Raw genomic sequence first — 20,041 nt, 5'->3', positions numbered from 1 at the left:
AATTCAGTATAAATATACAGTCAATGTAAAAAAAAATCAGGCACCCAAAAGAAGTTGTCATTTGCAGCAAAACTCGGCATGCTGTTACATCTCAGGCAGATATGCAAATGATTAGAGTTGGGGTTTCACTAGGACAAGTCATTTTGTGTTTTTATTTAGATAAAAATTGGCAGAAATAGTATGAAATTCAAATTTTCGTCCATATTTTTCGATTTCTAAATCAGTATGATAAATTTGAAAAAAAAAACTCACTTATAAAAAAAAATCTTATCATAAAATGGTAGAGTTGGAAGGGACCTCCAGTGTAGGATCACTAAATCATCCCAGACAGATGTCTGTCGAGCCTTTGTTTGAACACTTCCATTGAAGGAAAACTCACCACCTCCCATGGCAACCTGTTCCACTCATTGATCACCCTCACTGTCAGAAAGTTTTTTTTCTAATATCTAATTTGTGTCTCCTCCCTTTCAGTTTCATCCCATTGCTTCTAATCTTTCCTTGTACAAATGAGAATAGGGCTGATCCCTCTGCACTGTGACAGCCCTCCAGATATTTCATGACAGCTATTCTGTCTACATTCCCAGATCCTCCCAGCAGCATAACTATAGGGGATGTGGTTTTGGCCCAGGAGCCTTAAAGGGCCCATAAGGCCACTTTTCTCCATATAGGGAGCACAGTACCATGAATAAAGCATTAAATTTGGGGGTCCAGAAGCTTCAAGTTCCGCCTCTGCTTTAACCGTTCCTCATAGGACATCGTTTGCAGACCGCTCACCATCCTGGTAACTCTTCTCTGAACTTGCTGCAATTTGTCAATGTCTTTTTTAAAATACCCCCCCCCCCCCCAATTTAAGGATTGTGCATCTTCTCACACTGTTGTGTATAACAATTCCAAATATGTGTACTCCAATTAACTTATCACTGGAATACCTGGGAACAACGGTCCCTATATTTATTTTTGTGTTATTTTCTGTCATTAGCGGGTCATTCGGCTTGCTTTGACTGCTATGTTGATCACTTTTCATTACTGCGAGCTAATCATTACAACTCACTTTACTAGAATGGAACTGACAAAATGCCAACCCAAATCCTTTAATGGCAGAGCAATATAAAGTGGACTTCCCACTAAAGTGGAGGACTTACATACATGTCCTAGCTGCACAGTGTATCAAAAATTAGGCTTTATGTATATGTACACACACAGATGGTTAACATTTCTAAAATGATGTAAACCTGCCTATTCCAGAAGCCAACATTACGTCTATATTGAACTGTATGATTTAAGTCTCATAAATCCAGCAGAGACCACATCATTTATGGAATGATTTAGCTGCTGCAGGATTTATGTATGTATGTATAGAGCAAAAAAAAAAGCTCATGTCTGCTTAGGTTTCTGAGCACAGAGGGGGATGCCAGACACTTGTTGCAAGCTATTCATTCAGGTGCACTGTCTGCCTCTGATTCTCCCATCAGCCCCTGGGGCAGACACCTGAGTCACTGCAGCCCTACACCCAATGCCAGGCCTGCACACAGGGCACTTCTCTGCCCAGCAGGTTTGTGTTGATGCTGCTGTTTAGCCTGTGCCTGCTGCTGTTAATTGTTCCACCCTCTTGTGGGCTGCAGCAGTGAGTGCCTGGCTCTGTGTGAGCATGTAATGAGGCATGTGATTGCTGCCTCTGCTCCAGGAGGAGGTGGCTTCAGGATTTGCATGGGCTGAAGGCAAAAGCTGCAACAGTCTGATTATTTTTAGCTGGTGTGTGGTACAGATCACGTTGCACAGAGCAGGGGATTGCTTGTCTCTTGCACTAGGAACAGGAGGAGATTGTGGATCCTTTTCCCTTCTGCTAGATCATTCATCTATAGAAGAAGGCACACTGCTGCCTGGACATGGCCAGCCCTGCACTAGATCTGGAGGACATCACCCAGCCACAGGAATCACCTCCTGATGCTGCCTGCAGAGAAGCCCAGAAGTGGATTGAGGTAAATCCATAATTTTTCTGCATCTGGATGGAAGTTTTCATTGATCCTCAGTGGTTACACTGTTTCAAGAGTGTGCATAATATTGACATTTGTATTAACTTGTTGTTGTGTATTGTTAGTTTTAGCTACATTGTTACTTGTTTGCATAAACCTCTCTTTTCATGGGGACATTGCACCCAGTGCTCTGCACTGTAGAGATGCTCCTGGCTGTGTCTTATTGTACATTGTGTAGTATTTGGTTATGAAGGTGTACTGACAGCTATTTGCAGCAGTAAAGACTGGAATAGCTATTGTGTATCCAGTAGCTGCTGGGTGACAGGCAGAGGAGCTTGTACTGTTATTCCAGCTGACTCTAGGCTACTGTTACTGTTGCAAGAAATCTGCTACATTTTGCACCTGACTTTTCCATTTGGCATATCCTTACCTTGTCTATTGATTATATTAAAACAGCTCAGGTGCCCATTTTTGTATCTTATTATTATTTTTTTTATTTTTGTTTGGGCATTATACTCATAAAAATGCTACATTTTGCACCTGACCTTTCATATAGCTCATTTCTATCCTGTCTCCTGTTTTATTCATGCTACCAAATTAGCTCAGGTGCCTGTTGTTGTTGTTTTTTTTTGTTTTGTTTTTGGTTTGTGCATTCTTTCTAAAATGCCCATGTATAATGCAAGTGGAACTCTTCTATCTGCTGCAATTTAATGAACAGTTATTTATGACATCTATGTGTCTTATTTCCCTTGCAAATGACTGTGGACCGCATACCTGCTGTGGCTATATAGCTGACAGCTCTTGAACACACAGCCCTATTCATCTGTGTTTTAGAATGGGAGACCAGGGAAAAAGAGGGGGCACAGACTCTTCCTGGCTGGAAATACTGTTATTCCTTTCTGTGTTTTTTTTTCCCCCCTCTCTCTACACTTTTGCATGATACTTCTGCCACTTTGTCATATTTTTTATGTGCTACTGGCTTGTACAGTTACAAAGGGGTAAAATTGGGAAGGCAAAAGGATGAGAAAAGAGCCTTTTTGGGCCAAGCAACAACACAAGCTTTATTGTGTGATTGATTGCAACGTCTGTTGTTCACTGGGACTCTGAAAAGACTGCAGAACTTTCCATTGCATTGCTACTGTGAGGCAGCTCAAGCTTTAGGCCCTTCATGGGACTGAATTGTTTCTTTTGTGAGGGCGCAGGCGGAATGCAGATTTTATTTTTTTTTCTCACTTTGGATTCATAGGCATGAATATGTGATCTAGTTGTGGATTATAGTGACTAGCCTTTTTATTCTAATGTGCACTATCTTGCTTATTTAGTATATGTAACAAGTTTTACATTGTAATTCTTATATATGCTATATTATTGTTATGGGATCAATGTTAATCAGCAAAGAAAGCAGCTATCAAATTTCTGGATGGGACTCCTGGGTCGCCCCCCCCCCCCCCCCCCCCCCCAACAGCTACAGGTTGTCAAGAGTGCAAGCTACAGTACTAGTAGTATTGCTACAAGTGATACATACAGGATGCAGTCAATACTGACCCAGCCCTATATACTAGTATGGGTGTACTATATTGAAATAACGATAGCGTACTTGAAGGCATGGATGTGCTACATGTTGGTATGGCACATGAGCCCCTGTAGTCACGCAACATAGATTTCAATTTTGTGCTGTGGCCCCTGTAAAAGAGAGTAAAATCCAATTGCAAAGTTGGAGTAGCATGTGCGAAGCAGATAACTGATTTTTTTCCCCATCTCTTTAAGGGATCCTGCACACTGGTGAGAGCGATATCATGCCAATATGGCCCGATATCTCAATCCTTCTGCAAACCCCTGGATGCAAGGCATTTTCACATGGAAACAGCCTTGCTTCACTGTGGGGGTTCTCTTTCTCCCCGCCACGGCTGTCACTGTCGCGGCAGGAGATTGTGTTCTCCTACTGTTTTCAATGGGGCCAGTGCTGCTGCCACCGGCCCCATTGAGAACATGTGGAAACCCCTGGATGCGATAGCCCCACATCACTGCGGAGTTGAAGGAATCCCCTGTCGCAGTTGTCACAGCCGCGGCAAGTGATCGCGATCTTCTCCCACTGATTTCAGTGGGGATGGCACTGTTGCTGTGGGGCACGTGCACCATACTCTATCGAGTAGCTCATCCACGCCTTCCTTTTCAAGTATGCTACTGTTATTTCACTATAGGACACCTGTATTGTGATATAGCGCCGGATCCGTCTTTTAGAGTGTTACCATGTACAGGTACTGACTTGTGACTCAGGCTCCACCCAGCCGTGGCTACCAAAAGCCACATAATCTTGCTGACTTTCTTGGCAAGATTGCACTTTTATTCACAGATGCGGATGAGTGGACTTGCAACTGTAAGCCGGTACCTGTACATGGGAATGCACCCTTAGACTACACCCGACTATAGTACAAACCTGTAATAATTTCAAGTTGATATTATATAAGAAATGCTGAAAAGTAAATCCGAGTGTGACTGGTAGTTGTCTCATTTCACATATGACTGAAATTTGATATAAGGATATAGAGCTTCTAAGGATTATGGTGTATTTCAACTGCTTATCAGTCCCTCAGTGCTAATATGTAATGTATTACATAAGGTGCAATATTATGACTGTAAAGACGCATGTGCTTTAATTGATAGAAATGTGATTTGTGCAACAATGATGCAACTTTTCTGTAGGTTTAGGACACTTTTCACATGAGCGTCATTTTAATGCAGAGTAGCCTCGACAAAAAAACGCATCTAAAAGAACTTATGGTTTTTTATGGGTTCTTTTAGATGAACGACTTTTTTTGACGTGCCTAAAAAAATCTTGCGTCAAAAGCGCAATAGGTGTGTGGGTTTTTTTTTTTTTTTTTTTTAATGATGTTTCTCTCCGTCAAAAGATATCCTGTCTTTTGACAGCAAAATGCCAGAGACTCCATAGGCTCCTATGGGAGCCATCCTGCGAATGGAGAGGCAGGGAGTTTAGCAGCCGAGATTGGTGCCATAATTTGGCTATACAGAATATTGAACAGATCATGGAATTGGTCCAGACCACTAGTTCAAGAAGATCTTCAGGTCTTGTTTGCATTGGTCAAGTAAATGGTTGAGTAGGCAAGCAAGCTAATACAAGCATGACTATTCCACCAGTGTGAACACACTGGTCAAGTGGACAGTAGAGTAAAGTGGCAAGCATTTGGGAGAGTAGAGTTGTAGAGCAGACAGCACGACTACTCGCCCACTTGCCCTCTCCTCCCTATTCTACTGTGCACTTGCTTTGCACGCTCCCTGTGTAAATCAACAAGACAGTGCATAGGTAAGTAGAATCGCAGTAGGAGGGATTTATTTTCTAGGGCCAGTTATATGACTAATGTAAACACAAGCATGAAAATGTGAGGGCCAGTCAAGTACTGACCGCATTACCTGGCCCCAGTTACTTGGCCAATGAAAACCAGACCTAAGGGGCAAAGCCTGGAGAAGTCTTGATCTGGCAGGAGCATTCAGGGCTGATCATGATACAACTCCTCATACGTTTTTAGATGGTCATAATCTGTAAGAAGAAAGTTAGGAGAACCCAGACCTATCCATGTCACTGGCAAATAAGACGTCTGAGATCATGAGACACGAATTCAAGCATGACACTGGCAAAAACTTAGTTGAAGTAAAAAAAAAAAAAAAAAGGTGCTTTGGCCATTTTTTTTTTCCACTTCACAGTTTTTTTAATATGCTTTATCCCTCACAAGCCATGCTACAAGCAGCCAAGAGTAGATGACACCGAATAGCTGTGTGAGGAGTCACAGGTGACACAGCACAGTTTCGATTTGCTGTCCAGTGCTGGAAATAGTGTCAGCGCTGCCCTTGTTGTAAGACATGAGTTGGTCAGTGCGCTGTCAGACAGAATGTTCTATATTATTTTTGGTTTTCTTGCTAACCACAGTAGTGGAATGTGGTGAGAGGAACCGGAGGCACTTGCTTGGCTTCTATAGTTTTAGTAAAACTAAAAGCTTCAGTTTTTGGATTCCTGGAAGGTTTCATGTGTTTGAGGGAATACAAGAGCGCTTGGTCCTAAAATATAAAGCGTCTCCAACAAATATGGGTCTGAGGGCTGCAGTCATCTGTCAGCTTGTCTAAAGCTCTATCTATCCTTATCTGCTTTAGGGCTCACTCACAGGAGGGTATTTGTGCTGTGTATTGCACCGTGCTAAAACCCTATGGGGCCATTCAGATCTGTGTGTTTTCACGTGGGTGTAAAATAATTGCAGTGCGCACTGTTTTGGTGCATATCATGCACCGAAATAGTCAATTTAATTCAATGGGACTGCATGAATATGCATGATACCTGTGTATTTGTGCGTGCCATGCATGAGAAGTGCTTGCGTTTCTTTTGTGCACGCAGAACAATAACGCAATACGCAGGGAATATGTGGGGTTCAATCCCGTAAATATGCTGTATATTTACACGACCACATATGCCCATGTGAGTGAGCCCTTAGGCCGCCAGCACACTGGTGTGTTTAGGGCTGTGTGCTATCTGTGTTAATCCAAGGACATCGCACGGCCCCATTATAGGGCTATGAGGACATGCATACTGACGGTTTTTCACATGGACCGATGACAAAATGTCATGGCATGTCCTATTTGTGTCTGTATCATAGACAAAAAATAGGACATGCTGATGCATATCAATGTGCTGCCTGTATATAAATGGGACCGCACATGGACAAGTGTCATGTGCTGTCTAGAGATGAGCGAGCATACTCGATAAGGCAAACTACTCGAGCGAGTAGTGCTTTATTTGAGTACCTGCCCGCTCGTCTCCTAAAGATTCGGGTACTGGCGCGGGTGACAGGTGAGTTGCGGCGGTGAGCAAGGGGGAGCGGGAGGGGGGGTGGGGGGTGGGAGAGAGATCTCCCCGCTCTCCCCCACCGCTCCCCGACCCCTGCCGGCACCCAAATCTTTAGAGACGAGCGGGCAGGTACTCGAATAAGGCACTACTCGCTCGAGTAGTTTGCCATATCGAGTATGCTTGCTCATCTCTAGTGCTGTCTGATGTGAGTTGTGCCCGAGCCTCTTGAGTGCAACTCACACACATGCGTATTGTGCACCTAGCAGTAAGGTGGATTCAGTTTGGGTTTTAAGCCGAAGCCAGAATCTGTTTAAAAGGAATAGGAAATAGAAAGGAAGGACGTATAATTTTCTTTACTGCTTCATCCACTTCTGGCTTTGGATCAGAAAAAAAAAACAGTTCCAAAAACTGTAGTGTTTTTCCTTTTTACCTAGTACCGTAGTTGCCAGCATGACCTCCCTTTCAGCTCCCACAGTGTTAGTCGCTCAGGTTTCCCGGAGTCTTGCTGCATGTCTATGCGGATTTTCCATTCAGTATTCTAAGCAAGTTGGTTACAAGCAGTAATGGTGGCTGTTTGGGTTGATGCCAGCCCTTCAAGCATTGCTATAAGGCTTTGTTCACACTACCATGACGGCTTTTGTTTTTGACGCAGTTACAGATATAGCAAATGTCAACTTGACATTTTAACATGTTCCGATAACTTAAAGGGGTTATCCCAAAAAAAGTGATAAAGGCCTGGTCAGTTAGGGTGTCATCGCTGAAACTCCTACTGAACTTGAGAATGGGGATCCAGTGTTCCCTCCCTACTGTATGCTCAGTACACCCTCCCCTTCATAGTGAGGAGGGGCTTGAATGGAACATTGGTTATGCCACTCCACTCATCTTCGATGGGGGTGACAGATAGTTGAGCGCTTGTATCTCGTTATTTCTGTAAGATATTGGTGACCTATCTTCAAGAAAGGGCCTCAGTATCAGATCGGTGGAGGTCCATCACTTAGGACTCCCATCAGCTGGCTAGAGAGCAACTCTGTCCCATTCAAGTGAATAGGATTGAGCTGCTATACAGTATTCAGTGTAGTAATAGTATGCACTGCGCTCACTCAAGCATTGTGGTTACTTCAAACAGCTCATCGGCGGAGTCTTGAGCAATTGACCTCCACTGATCTGATAATTAATAATCCTGAGCATATGTCCTAATATGTTAACCTCAGAAAACCCATTCATCTACAGTGCTGTAAGCGGAGTTAAAATGATACGCTAGTCCTGTTGACACTTGCTGCTTGTTTAATGCTAGATCCATTTTCAGACGGATTACAATTACAGGGGATCTGTCAGGATTCCATTGTTTTTACGCCCTTTTTATTTTTTTGCGACTCTTGCTTGTAGACCAGTACCCCCTGAAGATAAAATTGCCTAAGCACTTACTGTATATTTAGGGGTAAATGTGACTTGGCATCTGTAAATACACTCTTATTGAGTCTTTATTTACATATGTTACTAATTAGTGGGGCTCCTTTTTGCCCTAATGATATCGGATACTCTCCATGACATACTTCGTACGAAAGTCTGATACACTTTAGCTGCTATTTCCTTCCATTCACCCTGCAAATGTCTGGCGAGTTCTCTCAAAGAAGATGGATGCTATTCTTTTTTGCCTGACCCAACATCCTAGTTCTTCCCAAAGAAGTTCAGAAGAGTTCTGGATGGGACTCTGTGCAACCAGTCCAATTGTGGAGCATCCATATCCTCAAACCAATGCAAAACAGCATTGGTTAATGACACGGTGCCATTGTTTTGGAAATATTACTGACAGTTCCCAGAGTATTGCCACATTGTCGGCAGCATATTATTGCTAGAATATCAAGGTACATCTGTGTTCATGGTTTTTGCCACTACAGCCAATGAATTGATAACATGCTACGTAAAACGTCCCCAGACCATAATGGAACCAACCTCCACCGAACTTAACTATTGGCACAACACACTTGGGCAAAACGTGTTCCCCAGGCGTCCTCCACACCCACCTACAGCCATCTGATTTTTCGATAGAGTAGTGTGATTCGCCACTCCATAAAATGTTCTTCCATTGCTCAATAGTCCAATTACAATGCTCTTTGCACCGTTGTAGATGGGCCAATGCATCTTCTTTGAGAGAACTCGCCAGACGTTTGCAGGATGAATGGAGGGAAATACCAGCTGGGGTGTATCAGGCGTTACTTTCTATTATGCCATGGAGAGTATCCAATATCATCAGGGCCAAAGGAGCCCCACTAAGTATTAACATATGTGAATAAATACTACTTCTGGTTCTGGTTCAGCTATCCAATTACTTTTGGTAGGATAGTGTATTAGTGCATATGATATTTTGACTGGCCATCCAAAACAGAATAACATGGGATTCTAATTTTGAGGACTTTATTTACTTTGGAGAAGTTTTGCTACTATTTGTTTTTAGTGAAATCTGCTTTGTAGGAAAACAGAAGTGATGTTATTATATGATTGACTTTTTTCCACTTTTTTTTTTTTTTTACGGCTTTGTTTGCATTGAGGAAAAATGTGCAGGAAATGGCAGAGAGGGCTCGTGTGTTGTGCTCTGCGTAGTGTTCATATAGCGCAGATTATAAACAAGGCAAAGGCCCTTTCCCTCGAGGTTTCGTGAGGATGGAATTCAGAAGTATCATATCTCATTTTTTTTTTTTTGTTTGTAGAATGGGCGCATTGTTCTCAATGCACAAGTGTTACTGACCATATCGAACCTCCGCTTGTACAGCTAGACTGCATATATCGGCAACCTAGGTGTTCACCCTGGGATCTTCCTATGTGACATACAGGCTGGTCAGAACTATGGTGTATAGTATGTGGCTTTTCTCTGTTGTCAAGTGTTGCATTATTAACAGGGCAGCTCCTCTTACACCAGCCGGGTGTAGGTTTCATTTGGACTATATCAGCATTGCAAGTGCACTATAACACACAAAATAGGAGGAGATTCCTATTTACATGTGAGTGGTCATTGTGTAACTGTCAGTAACCCAAGGGTTGTCTCATTGCGACAACCCCTGTCCGTATTCCCAATCGAGCATCTACATATTGAGGAGAGATCCCCTCTATGTCTAAATGATATACAGGCTCCTATCCGCTGCTGATTGACAGATTTCTTTCTATGCTTATTAAGAAGATGTTCTCACGGTTTGAAGTGCTGCTGTTTTTACGCACCAATTGGTGTTAATTTGGGCGCAAATTCAGTTTTGCATTTCACCCCTCGCATGTTAATACTGCAGAAGATTTCGTGCAAATCATTATATATATATATATATATATATATATATATATATATATATATATATATATATAATTTTTTTTTTTCTCCATCCACTTAAAGGCCATTTTTACACAGCCAAGATACTCGTGCGAGATTTGTGTGTTGTAGGACGCATGTTTATGAACCCCATTCTTTTGAATGGAGTGATATACATAAGTGACAGGATCATGGAGTTTCTCCCATTGTTTCCAATGGGGAGACCTCGCATCACACCGTGCGCACCTATTGAGAACAAACGACGATGCGATGCAAGGGCAAAGCCAAAGATGGAACAATCATGTGTATGACTCTATTCAAAAGAATGGGGTTCATATTCGTGCGTCTCGCAACAAGTCTCACGTGATTTTTCTCGGTTGTGTGTAAATGGCCTTGATCACATGAGCAGTTTCTTTTTTGTTCCCATTGCAATGAAAATGAGAGAATAAAACTCGCAGGATCTTTTGGTTTCAATGGGACCTTAAGATCTGACCTAGCGCCCGCGTGCCGTGCGATGTGATGTTTGCCGTCGAAATCAACAGGAAACACTTGCAATCCTTTAATCATGCGAGAGGATCGGAATTTTACAGATGTGATGCTGTTTTGAATGAAAAACGCACATTGGCAAACGCAAAATCGGGCGACTTTCCTTATACTGAGACCTGTTAATTCCCCATGTAATGGATCCTTGGTTTTATTTTAGTCTTATGATGTTTGTGATACATATTTTATGTATGTCTTATAAACTTAGTTTGGTATTCTACTTGTGTTAGCGGTGTGTATTCTGTGTGGGCCCACAGAGGTTCATGAGTTTAACGAGTGGCCTAGTTTTATGTTTTCACGCTGGCATTAGAAGCCTCTTTCTATACAGCAGGCAGTATGTAGCGTTCATAATTGCATCTGCGGTTCTGAGTTTGCTTTGAGTCCTCAAGACAAGGGAGTCTGTTTGGACCTAAACGTTTAGGTTAAAATAAGCAAAACTTGGGCTACCATGTTAAATAACCCAGAAAACTGTGGATCAAGCTGTATCTATATACAGTAGAGCTCGGAGTGAGCCCCACTCTTCTATAGCTCCCACCTTTGAATGGAAGTGGGCCTCTTTAAGTGCCGTTACGTTGGTTACCCTGGTAGTTGCACGTCTGGCTGTCATGCAGGGTTTTCTAACTGTAGTCTAATATTCCTACCTCACAACTGGTATAGTCTGGAGCAAAAAATAAAATGAATTGGGGAAACTGATGGACCCCATAAATCAATGTAATCCAGCAAGCGTCTTTGGAATCTGTTCTAAAATGGATGAGCGGTCATGGTCCTATTATTAAAAACGAAAATCAAGACTTCAGAATGGGCAGAGCTTAGGGTATGTTCACGTAGGATTTGTGTCGTGGACTCTGCATCAAATCGTTGCCATCTAGGCATCCAATTCATTAGACTATATGGTGTCGATTTAACCCTTTCCAATCCACTGTCTGACGTCTGAAGACATTCTGATTGAAGGCTGTACAGCTGCTATGTTGGAAGACGTCCGGTGGGGTATTCTTACTGTATATTACTTGCCGCTCTGTTGTCGGGGCCTCTCCAGCATGTCCCATACCGCAGTACTGGCTCTAGCCAGCAGATGGCACCATTGTATAATGGCAGAAAGAGAAAGCCCCCTAGGAAACCCTGAATCCAAAATTGAATTGCAAAGGGTTAAAAAAAAAAAAAAAAAAAAACAATGATGAGATGGAAATCGCATCACAAAAACCACACATGGATTTTACTCCTATCAAATGGGTTAAATGAGTGTGTGGATCTTTCATCGTCGGCACTGCGAACCCAAGGTTTTGCAGTTTATTTCTGCTGTAGATTTTGAGGCAAAATCTGTACTGAAAAATCCAACAGATTCCACCGTGTAAACATATATGCACTGTCATATCAAAGTAATTGGACACCTGAGCAAGAATCTAAAACAGTCTTTCCATATGTTAATACTTACCATAGTGGAGCCTCTTTTGACCCTAATGACACTGGATACTCTCTGTGGCTTACTTTCTACTAACATCTGATATACTTTAGCTGGTATTTCCTCCCATTCATCCTGCAAATGTCTAGAAAGTTCTCACAAAGAAGATGCATCTGTCCGTCTACAATGATGCAAGGAGCGTTGCATTTGGACAGTTGAACAATGAAAGAATGTTCTCTGGAGTGATGAATCGCATTACTCCATCTTCAGATGAGTTGGTCATACCTGGCTGTGGAGGATGTCTCGGGAACACCTTCTGCCTGAGGGTGTTGTGCCAACAGTTACATACGTCGGAGGTTCCGTTATGGTCTGGGGCTGGTTTACGTGACATGGTATCAGTCCGTTGGCTGTAGTGATAAGCAACATGAACATAGAGGTGTATTTTGATGATAATGAGCTGCCGAAAATGTGGTGATACTCTGGGAATGGCCAGCAATACTTCCAACAAGACAACATGACTTGTCACAAATCCAACACTGTTTTATGTTGGTTTGAGGATATGGATGTTTCACGATTAGACTGATCTGCAGAGTCCCGACCTGAACCCCACTGAACATCTTAAGGACAAACTGGAAAGCGGGGTCAGGAAATATGAATAGTGTCCATCTACTTTGATAGAAATTACCAGATGTTTGCAGGATGAATGGAGGGAAATACCAGCTGAAGTGTGTCAGATGTTAGTAGAAAGTATGCCACAGATAGTATCCAGTGTCAGTGGGGTCTCCTTTGGCCCTAATGACAAAGTATCAACATATGGAAGTTAAATATTACTTTTTGATTCTTGCTCAAGTGTCCAATTACTTTTGCTATATTAATATAAATAGAGTAGTATGTAACAGTGCTGGCTTGATCAGGTAGGAGTTCATTTGTCACAACTCATTATATAGTTGTGTTTTGTGGAGTTTTATGTAGAATTGAAGGTAAATACTCTATTCTCATCTCAGAAAGATAATCCAATGCTGGTTTAAAGAGTTGAATGACAAAGTCAGCTCTACTACATCTCCAGCTCTGTAGATACGTGCTAAATTAATTTTCCAACAAAGATGCGTTTATCTCCATAGGGGGTCGAGCAAATCTGATACATAACACATCCAAATGAAGATGCATTTTATAATGCTGATGTACTAGTTGATTGGGCCCGAGAAGCAGGAGCACAAAGGCACATGGCAGCTCTTATGCTCTTCCAGCTTCTGCAGGACTGATGCTAAATGTTATTTGATTACTATATTCTTTTACAAGGCTGTGAAGTTCTTATACAGCTGCAAAGCTCCATACAGAAGAAACTTTCCCTTTAAGATATTTTCTGTAATCTCTGTATTCAAAATGCTGCAAATGACCAAATCAGATGTGAACATGGAGAACTGTGTTTTTTTTTTTTTTTTTTACACTGTTACTACTGATAACGATCTATGGAGCTTTTGAATAGCGGGATACCCCTATAAACTGGCCTGAGTAACCATGCCTGTATGGCAGGTGCCAGCATTGTGCATGTGAGCTCTAGAAATCCATGTTCAATTGAGGCACCTGAGCTGCACATAGATAAAGTGATTACTGGCAGTCGCCCTCTACAGGTGAGGCATGCACAATAGTGTCCAAACCGAATTCCACTCTATTAGGCTGGGTTCACACAGGGCGGATTCCCGCCGGAAATCCCGCAGTTTGGCCGCAGCAAAAACCGCGAGATTTCCGCCAGGAGAACCGCCGCGAAAAAAGCCGCGGCGGCTTTGAAGCGGCCCGGCCGCTCGCTTTTCCGTTGCGGCCAGCGCTCCCATAGAGAAGAGCGCGGCCGTGATGAAAGTAAACAATAAATAGACATGCTGCATCTTTTGAAGCTGCGGCGGCCGCAGCCACGGTTTCAGCCAGACTTACCGCAGCGGATTGGCCGTCCCGTGTGGCCGAGATTTCTGAGAAATCTCGTCCACATGGCTGGCTAATCCCGAGATTAGCGGCCGCAGGAGGATTTGCTGCGGCTGAATTCCGCGCGGCAAAACCGCCCTGTGTGAACCCATTAAACTTAGTATATAGTGTGTAATGTCTGGGATGACTTAGTGAATCCTGCATTGAGCAGGTAGTTGGACCCGATGACCCTGGAGGTCCCTTCCAACTCTACCATTCTAGGACTCTATGCCTGTAATGAAGAAAACATCGCTGTGTTAACATGAGAATGAATACAGTTGTAATGAAGCACGCCATTGTTTTTCTAGTAAAATTCTCTTGCAGTTTGATATATCACATGCCTACCTTCCCATTGGAAAAATTTAGAGTTGAACCCAAGAAGGCGGCATTCAAAATGGCTGTCCTGCTGGTAACCATTGGATCACCATCTGCTGAACCATTTTCATTCTATATAGGTTTTTTCACACTTTTGAGACGCCCTATATAGTATATTGGACATATGCAGTAGGTTCATGGTTTCTAAGCCCATTATGTGCCTCCCGTGTGGCACAGTGTTCTTCCCAGCAAGCAATGCTGCTAGTCTAATGCAATATAACTTTGTAATGTGCAAGTGATGCTGCATGCCACAGTTCCTTTGCTCATGCATTCACTTTTAAAGAAACCCCGTCATGTTAAAAATGCAGTTCAGTCTGCGAGCATCGCACTCGCATGCAAATTGCGCAGCATGCAAGGCATTAAAGGTCCCATTGAAATCAATGGGCAATGCGTTCCGAGGAACAGAAAGTTAGAGCCTGCCGCAATTTTTTTTTTTTTCTCCCGCACCGCTCGTGTGTACATGACTCCATTCAATAGAATGGGGATGACTTCACGCCAGAATTGTGTGACTCACAGCCGGTTGCACCCGGGCCCAGGAGCCTTAGGGGGCCCATAAGGCCTCTCTTCTCCATATAGGGAACCTAGTACTATGAATAAAGCATTATAGTTGGGGGCCCTGTTACAGGTTTTGCATTGGGACCCAGAAGCTTCAAGTTATGTCTCTGTGCAGCATGGTTTAGGTATGGGTACGGGTACAGATACAGATAGAGGGGGGGCCCAGGTCACCTTTTGCATCAGGGCCCCTGAGCCTTTAGTTACGCCTCTGCTCACAGCTAACCAATCTCACACGATTATCTGAGCTGTGTGAAACCGGTCTAGAGGAAGAAATCTCTCCTGCCCATAGACTTTTATATATTTGTGTTTTTGTCTGAAGGGGGAAAGAACGTACCACAAGGGGTGTTTTAACCTGCTGTTGTATTCTTGTTAATTCCTTAATTTATTTTGTTTCTTCAACCAAGAAGATTGTTTTTTCCTTGTAAGACTTGGTTATACCGGATACACATTCGCGCTTCCTACAGTTTGCTGTGATTGACAGATTGTCTTTCCATCTGCTAACTCCATCTTTCTAAGCGGTAGTTTTCCTTATATAATTGGGTACGATTTATAATTAATACTGTACATATAAAAAACCCACAATTACACCAGCAGTGGTAAAGTCCCACATTAACATGTTCACTTCCTGACCAGAGCTTTATTCCATACCTCCCCCATTCCTTTATTCCATACCTCCCCTATTCCTTTATTCCATACCTCCCCCATTCCTTTCCGGACATGGGCCACCTGGATGCTTATAATCGCTAGGATTGTTGGTGAACTTTTTTCCTTTTCTACATTTTATGTCAAAGTGAGTAAATTGTTTTGAGTTGCTACTTTGTAATATGCTTAGTAGACTCCCTTTGCCAGGATCAGACTGGGCTACTAAATGATGGTCGGGTCCCTAGGACATATCCTCGTGTGCAGCTTTGGAGCCATCACTGACAGGGATCTATTTCTTGTGCATAAATTCAAATTATTTTTTTTTTTGCCCACGCCCGTGTCGTACTTCGCCAGTGGAATATCACAGCGGTGCCCCCCAAAGACCCCATACTCACCTCTCTGGATCTGCTATGCGTGTCCCGTCAGGCAAGCCGGCGCGCATGACGACATGAGCGGTGACGTGTAGTTACGGAATACGGAATCACTGAAGTATTGCGTGACGGATGACTTCCATTGACTACAATGGAAGCCGGCCGCGCTTTTTCCCACAGCAATTAGAGAATTCCACAGTTTCTTTCATACTGCAGAAGTCCGTTGTAGAATTCTGCAGCATGAACATTGACCTATCAGGTTCAATAAAACCTAATAGCCGCGGGATAGCGCGGCAGAAATCCGGCCGAAGGAATTGGGTCTTAGACCTTATTGATATGTCCTATGTAAAAACCACGGGTGAAGTGAGATGTGAACATTGGGCCCCAGCACTGCAAGGCTACAGTGCTAACAACTGATCCACCAAATTTCTTATTCCATCTCCTCCTTCTGCTTCCTCCTAAGAAGAAATTATCTTCTCCCTTTTACAACTCCTACAATTCTGAAGTCCTAAATTGAAATCTGACTGAGGACAACCTCTGTATAGAGTTTAACAAAACCCATGTATGTGTTGTTAGTCAGATTTCAACCTAGGATCCCAGTACTGAAAGTCAGGAATTCTAACCACTGAGCCACTTGCCTTGAAGGATCACCCTAACAGGTTATACATTTTTCTAGATCTGCAGCAATCAACATCGACTCTTTTAGGCCTCATGTCCACGGTAAAAAGATTTAAAATCCGCAGCGTTTTTCCTGCACGCGGATCTGCGCCCCATAGGGATGCATTGGACACCCGCAGGTAGTTAAATAGCTGCGGATGTCATTTTCCTCTTGAGGCGCGGATTGCGTATGCGGGAAAAAAAAACGCGGCATGCTTCATTTTCGTGCGGGTCTCCCGCGGGGACGGCCCCCGCAGGCTTCTATTGAAGCCTATGGAAGCCGGCCGGATCCACGGTACACCCGTGCCTGAATTTCTGCTCCCTGCGCGCAGGAGAGCAGGAGTTAAAGAAAAAAATGGAGTGCCCAACGCATTTCTGCGGCAAATCCGCCCCGTGTGAACCCAGCCTCAGTGTGTTTTTCGGATTACTGCTCCCTTAGATCTATGCTTTGAAAACGCACTGATCCGAATCGGTTCGCTACAGTTCCAACACATTTGTTATCTCCTGTGTCTGAGGAGGGTGTTCTAGAATGAAATCATGTTTTTGGGTGGAGAATGGTTGTTTTGATGACATAATGGTCAGGGTGCGTCTGGGAAAGTTACAAGCATGCTTTTGGTCAACTAATTTTAGAGCCACCTTACATCGCAGTTCCTGTAGACCAAAGCGAGACAATGGCTGGCCGTTCCCCAGGGAGGTTATGTTGTGGTGCCGGTCAGTATATACCCAGCAGGCAGGATGACATGCTGGCTTTGCATCTTGTTTCCTCTCAGCTGTGAACAAGGCCAAGCATTGAACTGTTCTGTATGTGCCTGCAATCCAAGATGTTTAGCTAAGAAGCTCAAGTGTATAGTCGGCACATCAGATGCAATATTTCACGTGTCGGGAAGCCGAGAGGAGAAGTCGCTCATTTAGTTTCTTGTTTAGAGGGGTTGTATGCAGCCATACATGCCGGGGCGTAATGAGAAGGAAGAACTGTCAATATCTGTGTATTGATTTTTTTGCTGTAGGCTAGGATGAGGACTTCTGACTTCTTGAACATACTGTCCATACTGCAGCCATGATGTTATAGAGCAGGAGGAGCTGAGCAGATTGCTATATAGTCTTATGGGGAAAGATTAATTTATATTGGTGCGCTGAGATGAACAGTCCATTGGGCGGTCCTATCCGTAATTGACAGCTGCCCCTGTATGTACAGCCATACACAGCTGTCAATCACTGATGGGAACGCCCATTGGACTGTTCAGCTCAGATCACTGATATAAATTAATCTTTCCCCATAAATCTATATATCATTCTGCTCAGCTCCCCCTGCTCTATATGATGACTGCCGTTTGGACAGTATATTCAGGGTCATATATATCCCATTAGGTTTTAATGCACCTAAAATGAAGCAAATTTGCAAATACTCTTGATTTTAAAAATCCCCTACCATGTTTTGTCTACAACTCCTATGCAGATCTATGTGCTCTTCCGTACAGTCCCATGCTCTGTCTTCCGGGCGGCTCTTCTCCCTGGATCCCGACATACACTCAGGCCTTACAGCAGCAACTCAAACAGCCCCTCTCAGGCGCCGCTGCGTTTTCCCCTCTGGCCGCAGCAGCTCCTCTACAGGCTGCTGCACCTCTCCAGCAGCACCTCTACTCATTAACAGTCTTTTCACTCTGTCTGTGGTGCAGCAGACATTCCTTGTAGTGCAAATTATCATCTCACCTCAAAGTTCCCAGTGAGCATGCTCAGTTCTGTTCGGAGTGCTTTGCAAATGTACACATTCTCTTCCTACTGATAGGTCATCGGACGCATCCAGAGGAAGTTGCCAGAACAGGGGTTGTCTACAAGAGGCTGGTATAGAGGATGGGTAGCTGAGACCACTTCACTACATCCATATACTTCAACTTTATTTGCAACAGAAGGCAGTGTTTGGGAACCTAGATTTTTCCACCATGAACGATTCAGCAAATACAGAGAACTAAAGTCCACCACGCACTTCACCTATCTGCTGCCTAGTGTCAGAGCGGCTGGTCTATTGGCAGACAGTAATTGGTTGTCTCCCCGTGCCCCCCCCCCTTGGTTTCCCATTCATATATTATTCTGTTGACCCCCATAAGTGGATATTCTATTGCAGTGAAGGGCAATTTCACTTGCTTATCGCTGCTCCGTATTGCATAGACTGCTTGCACTTGTACAGGTAGCAGAAGTGTATTAGGGAATTCTTTTTATAAATGGAAGTCTAAGTAGCAGAGTAGAGGGGCAGAGTTTGTGATCTATAAACTATTAGGATTAACCCTAGTGTAGCACAAAAACTTTAAACCGGTTATACAACTTTTTAGGATAGGCCTTCAATATCCAATCAGTGGGGGTCTGCCGCTCAGGATCGGAGCTGATCTGAGCGTGATCGTACTTCTACTTCAGAACGCTGTATTACTTAAGAGCAGCTGATGTGAGTACTGCAGCCTTGTCCCATTGGAGTGAATCGGACAAACCTGTAGTATTCTGAGTGGCTACTATAAGTAAGTGTTCTGAGGATGGACGGGATTGTAGGCTCAGATGTAAGCATTGAAGAGGCTGTGGCCCTTTCAGGAGCGTGCGGCCTCTTCAGTAAGCTGAATGGTGGGGATCCCAAGCAGCAGACCCCAATGATCAGATATTGATGGGCTATCCTGAGGGTAGACCATCAATTTTGAAAGGCTGGATAACCCCTTTTAAGGCTGCCTGTCAACGGGCGATAGTTCATTGCATTATCCGCGGCAATAATCCGGCTGCAGGTAACGCAGTGAACGCTTTCCGTAGCGTTGCTATGAGAAGTGCAGCCACGCCGTCCACGAGCGGAGAATCATAGCAATTCTCCGCTCGCGGGATTCAAATCGCAGCATGCCACAGTTTGCTGCGATTCTCTGTGGTGAGCCTATCTGTTAGAAAGGCTCACCGCAGAGACCTGACAGCTCTCCCCCCTGCTCCCCCATGGCGAACTATCGCTAGCGATATTCCGTCACGGCCGTGGACATAGGGCCTAAAAGTACAGACAGTATCTGTGGACGTGAAACTTGGGCTACATCCATGAGCTATATAAAAAAAAAAATACAACAGTAATACTACATGTTTTATTTCAGGCATGGTCATGTCCAACATTTTGATTACCCTTTAGAAGGGTTGTCCAGGGTTTCCAGCTGTCCAGATATTCCTGGACAGTCCGTAAAAATACAGCGGTTTTTTTTTCTCCCAGTGTCAGCCTGTGAAAATTATTAGATGCGTCTGTAATATTTTTTTTTTTATGAGCTGTTAGCACTTGAGCAGGTCATTAGGACTGTAATTATCATTTTACAGCTCGCAGTAAATGCTGGTAATGAGTTCATATCCGTATCTGTGTTATAGACATGTATTGCTTTATCATTCACTGCAGTTTTATTGATGTGTCCATGGAAAAAA

At 43.5% G+C, this 20,041-nt stretch overlaps 1 protein-coding gene across 5 annotated transcripts in view; it reads left to right on the top strand.

Annotated features, from left to right (window-relative positions):
* Positions 1-1,558: 1,558 nt before the first annotated feature.
* Positions 1,559-20,041, top strand: part of LIMCH1 (LIM and calponin homology domains 1) — a 268,490-nt gene continuing 250,007 nt past the window's right edge. For 2 of the 5 annotated variants that reach the window (XM_066573144.1, XM_066573143.1), the window contains exon 1: positions 1,560-1,979. In XM_066573144.1, coding sequence (XP_066429241.1) covers positions 1,887-1,979 — 93 coding nt within the window. In that variant the 5' untranslated portion in view covers positions 1,560-1,886. Of the gene's footprint in view, positions 1,980-20,041 lie in introns of all 5 variants that reach the window. The other 3 variants (XM_066573146.1, XM_066573147.1, XM_066573145.1) reach the window with 2 other exon arrangements.

Source organism: Eleutherodactylus coqui, chromosome 7, assembly GCF_035609145.1.
Source record: "Eleutherodactylus coqui strain aEleCoq1 chromosome 7, aEleCoq1.hap1, whole genome shotgun sequence".
Taxonomy (NCBI): domain Eukaryota; kingdom Metazoa; phylum Chordata; class Amphibia; order Anura; family Eleutherodactylidae; genus Eleutherodactylus; species Eleutherodactylus coqui.
The sequence above is the reverse complement of the archived record's forward strand: the minus strand, read 5'-3'. Positions and strand labels throughout refer to the sequence as shown.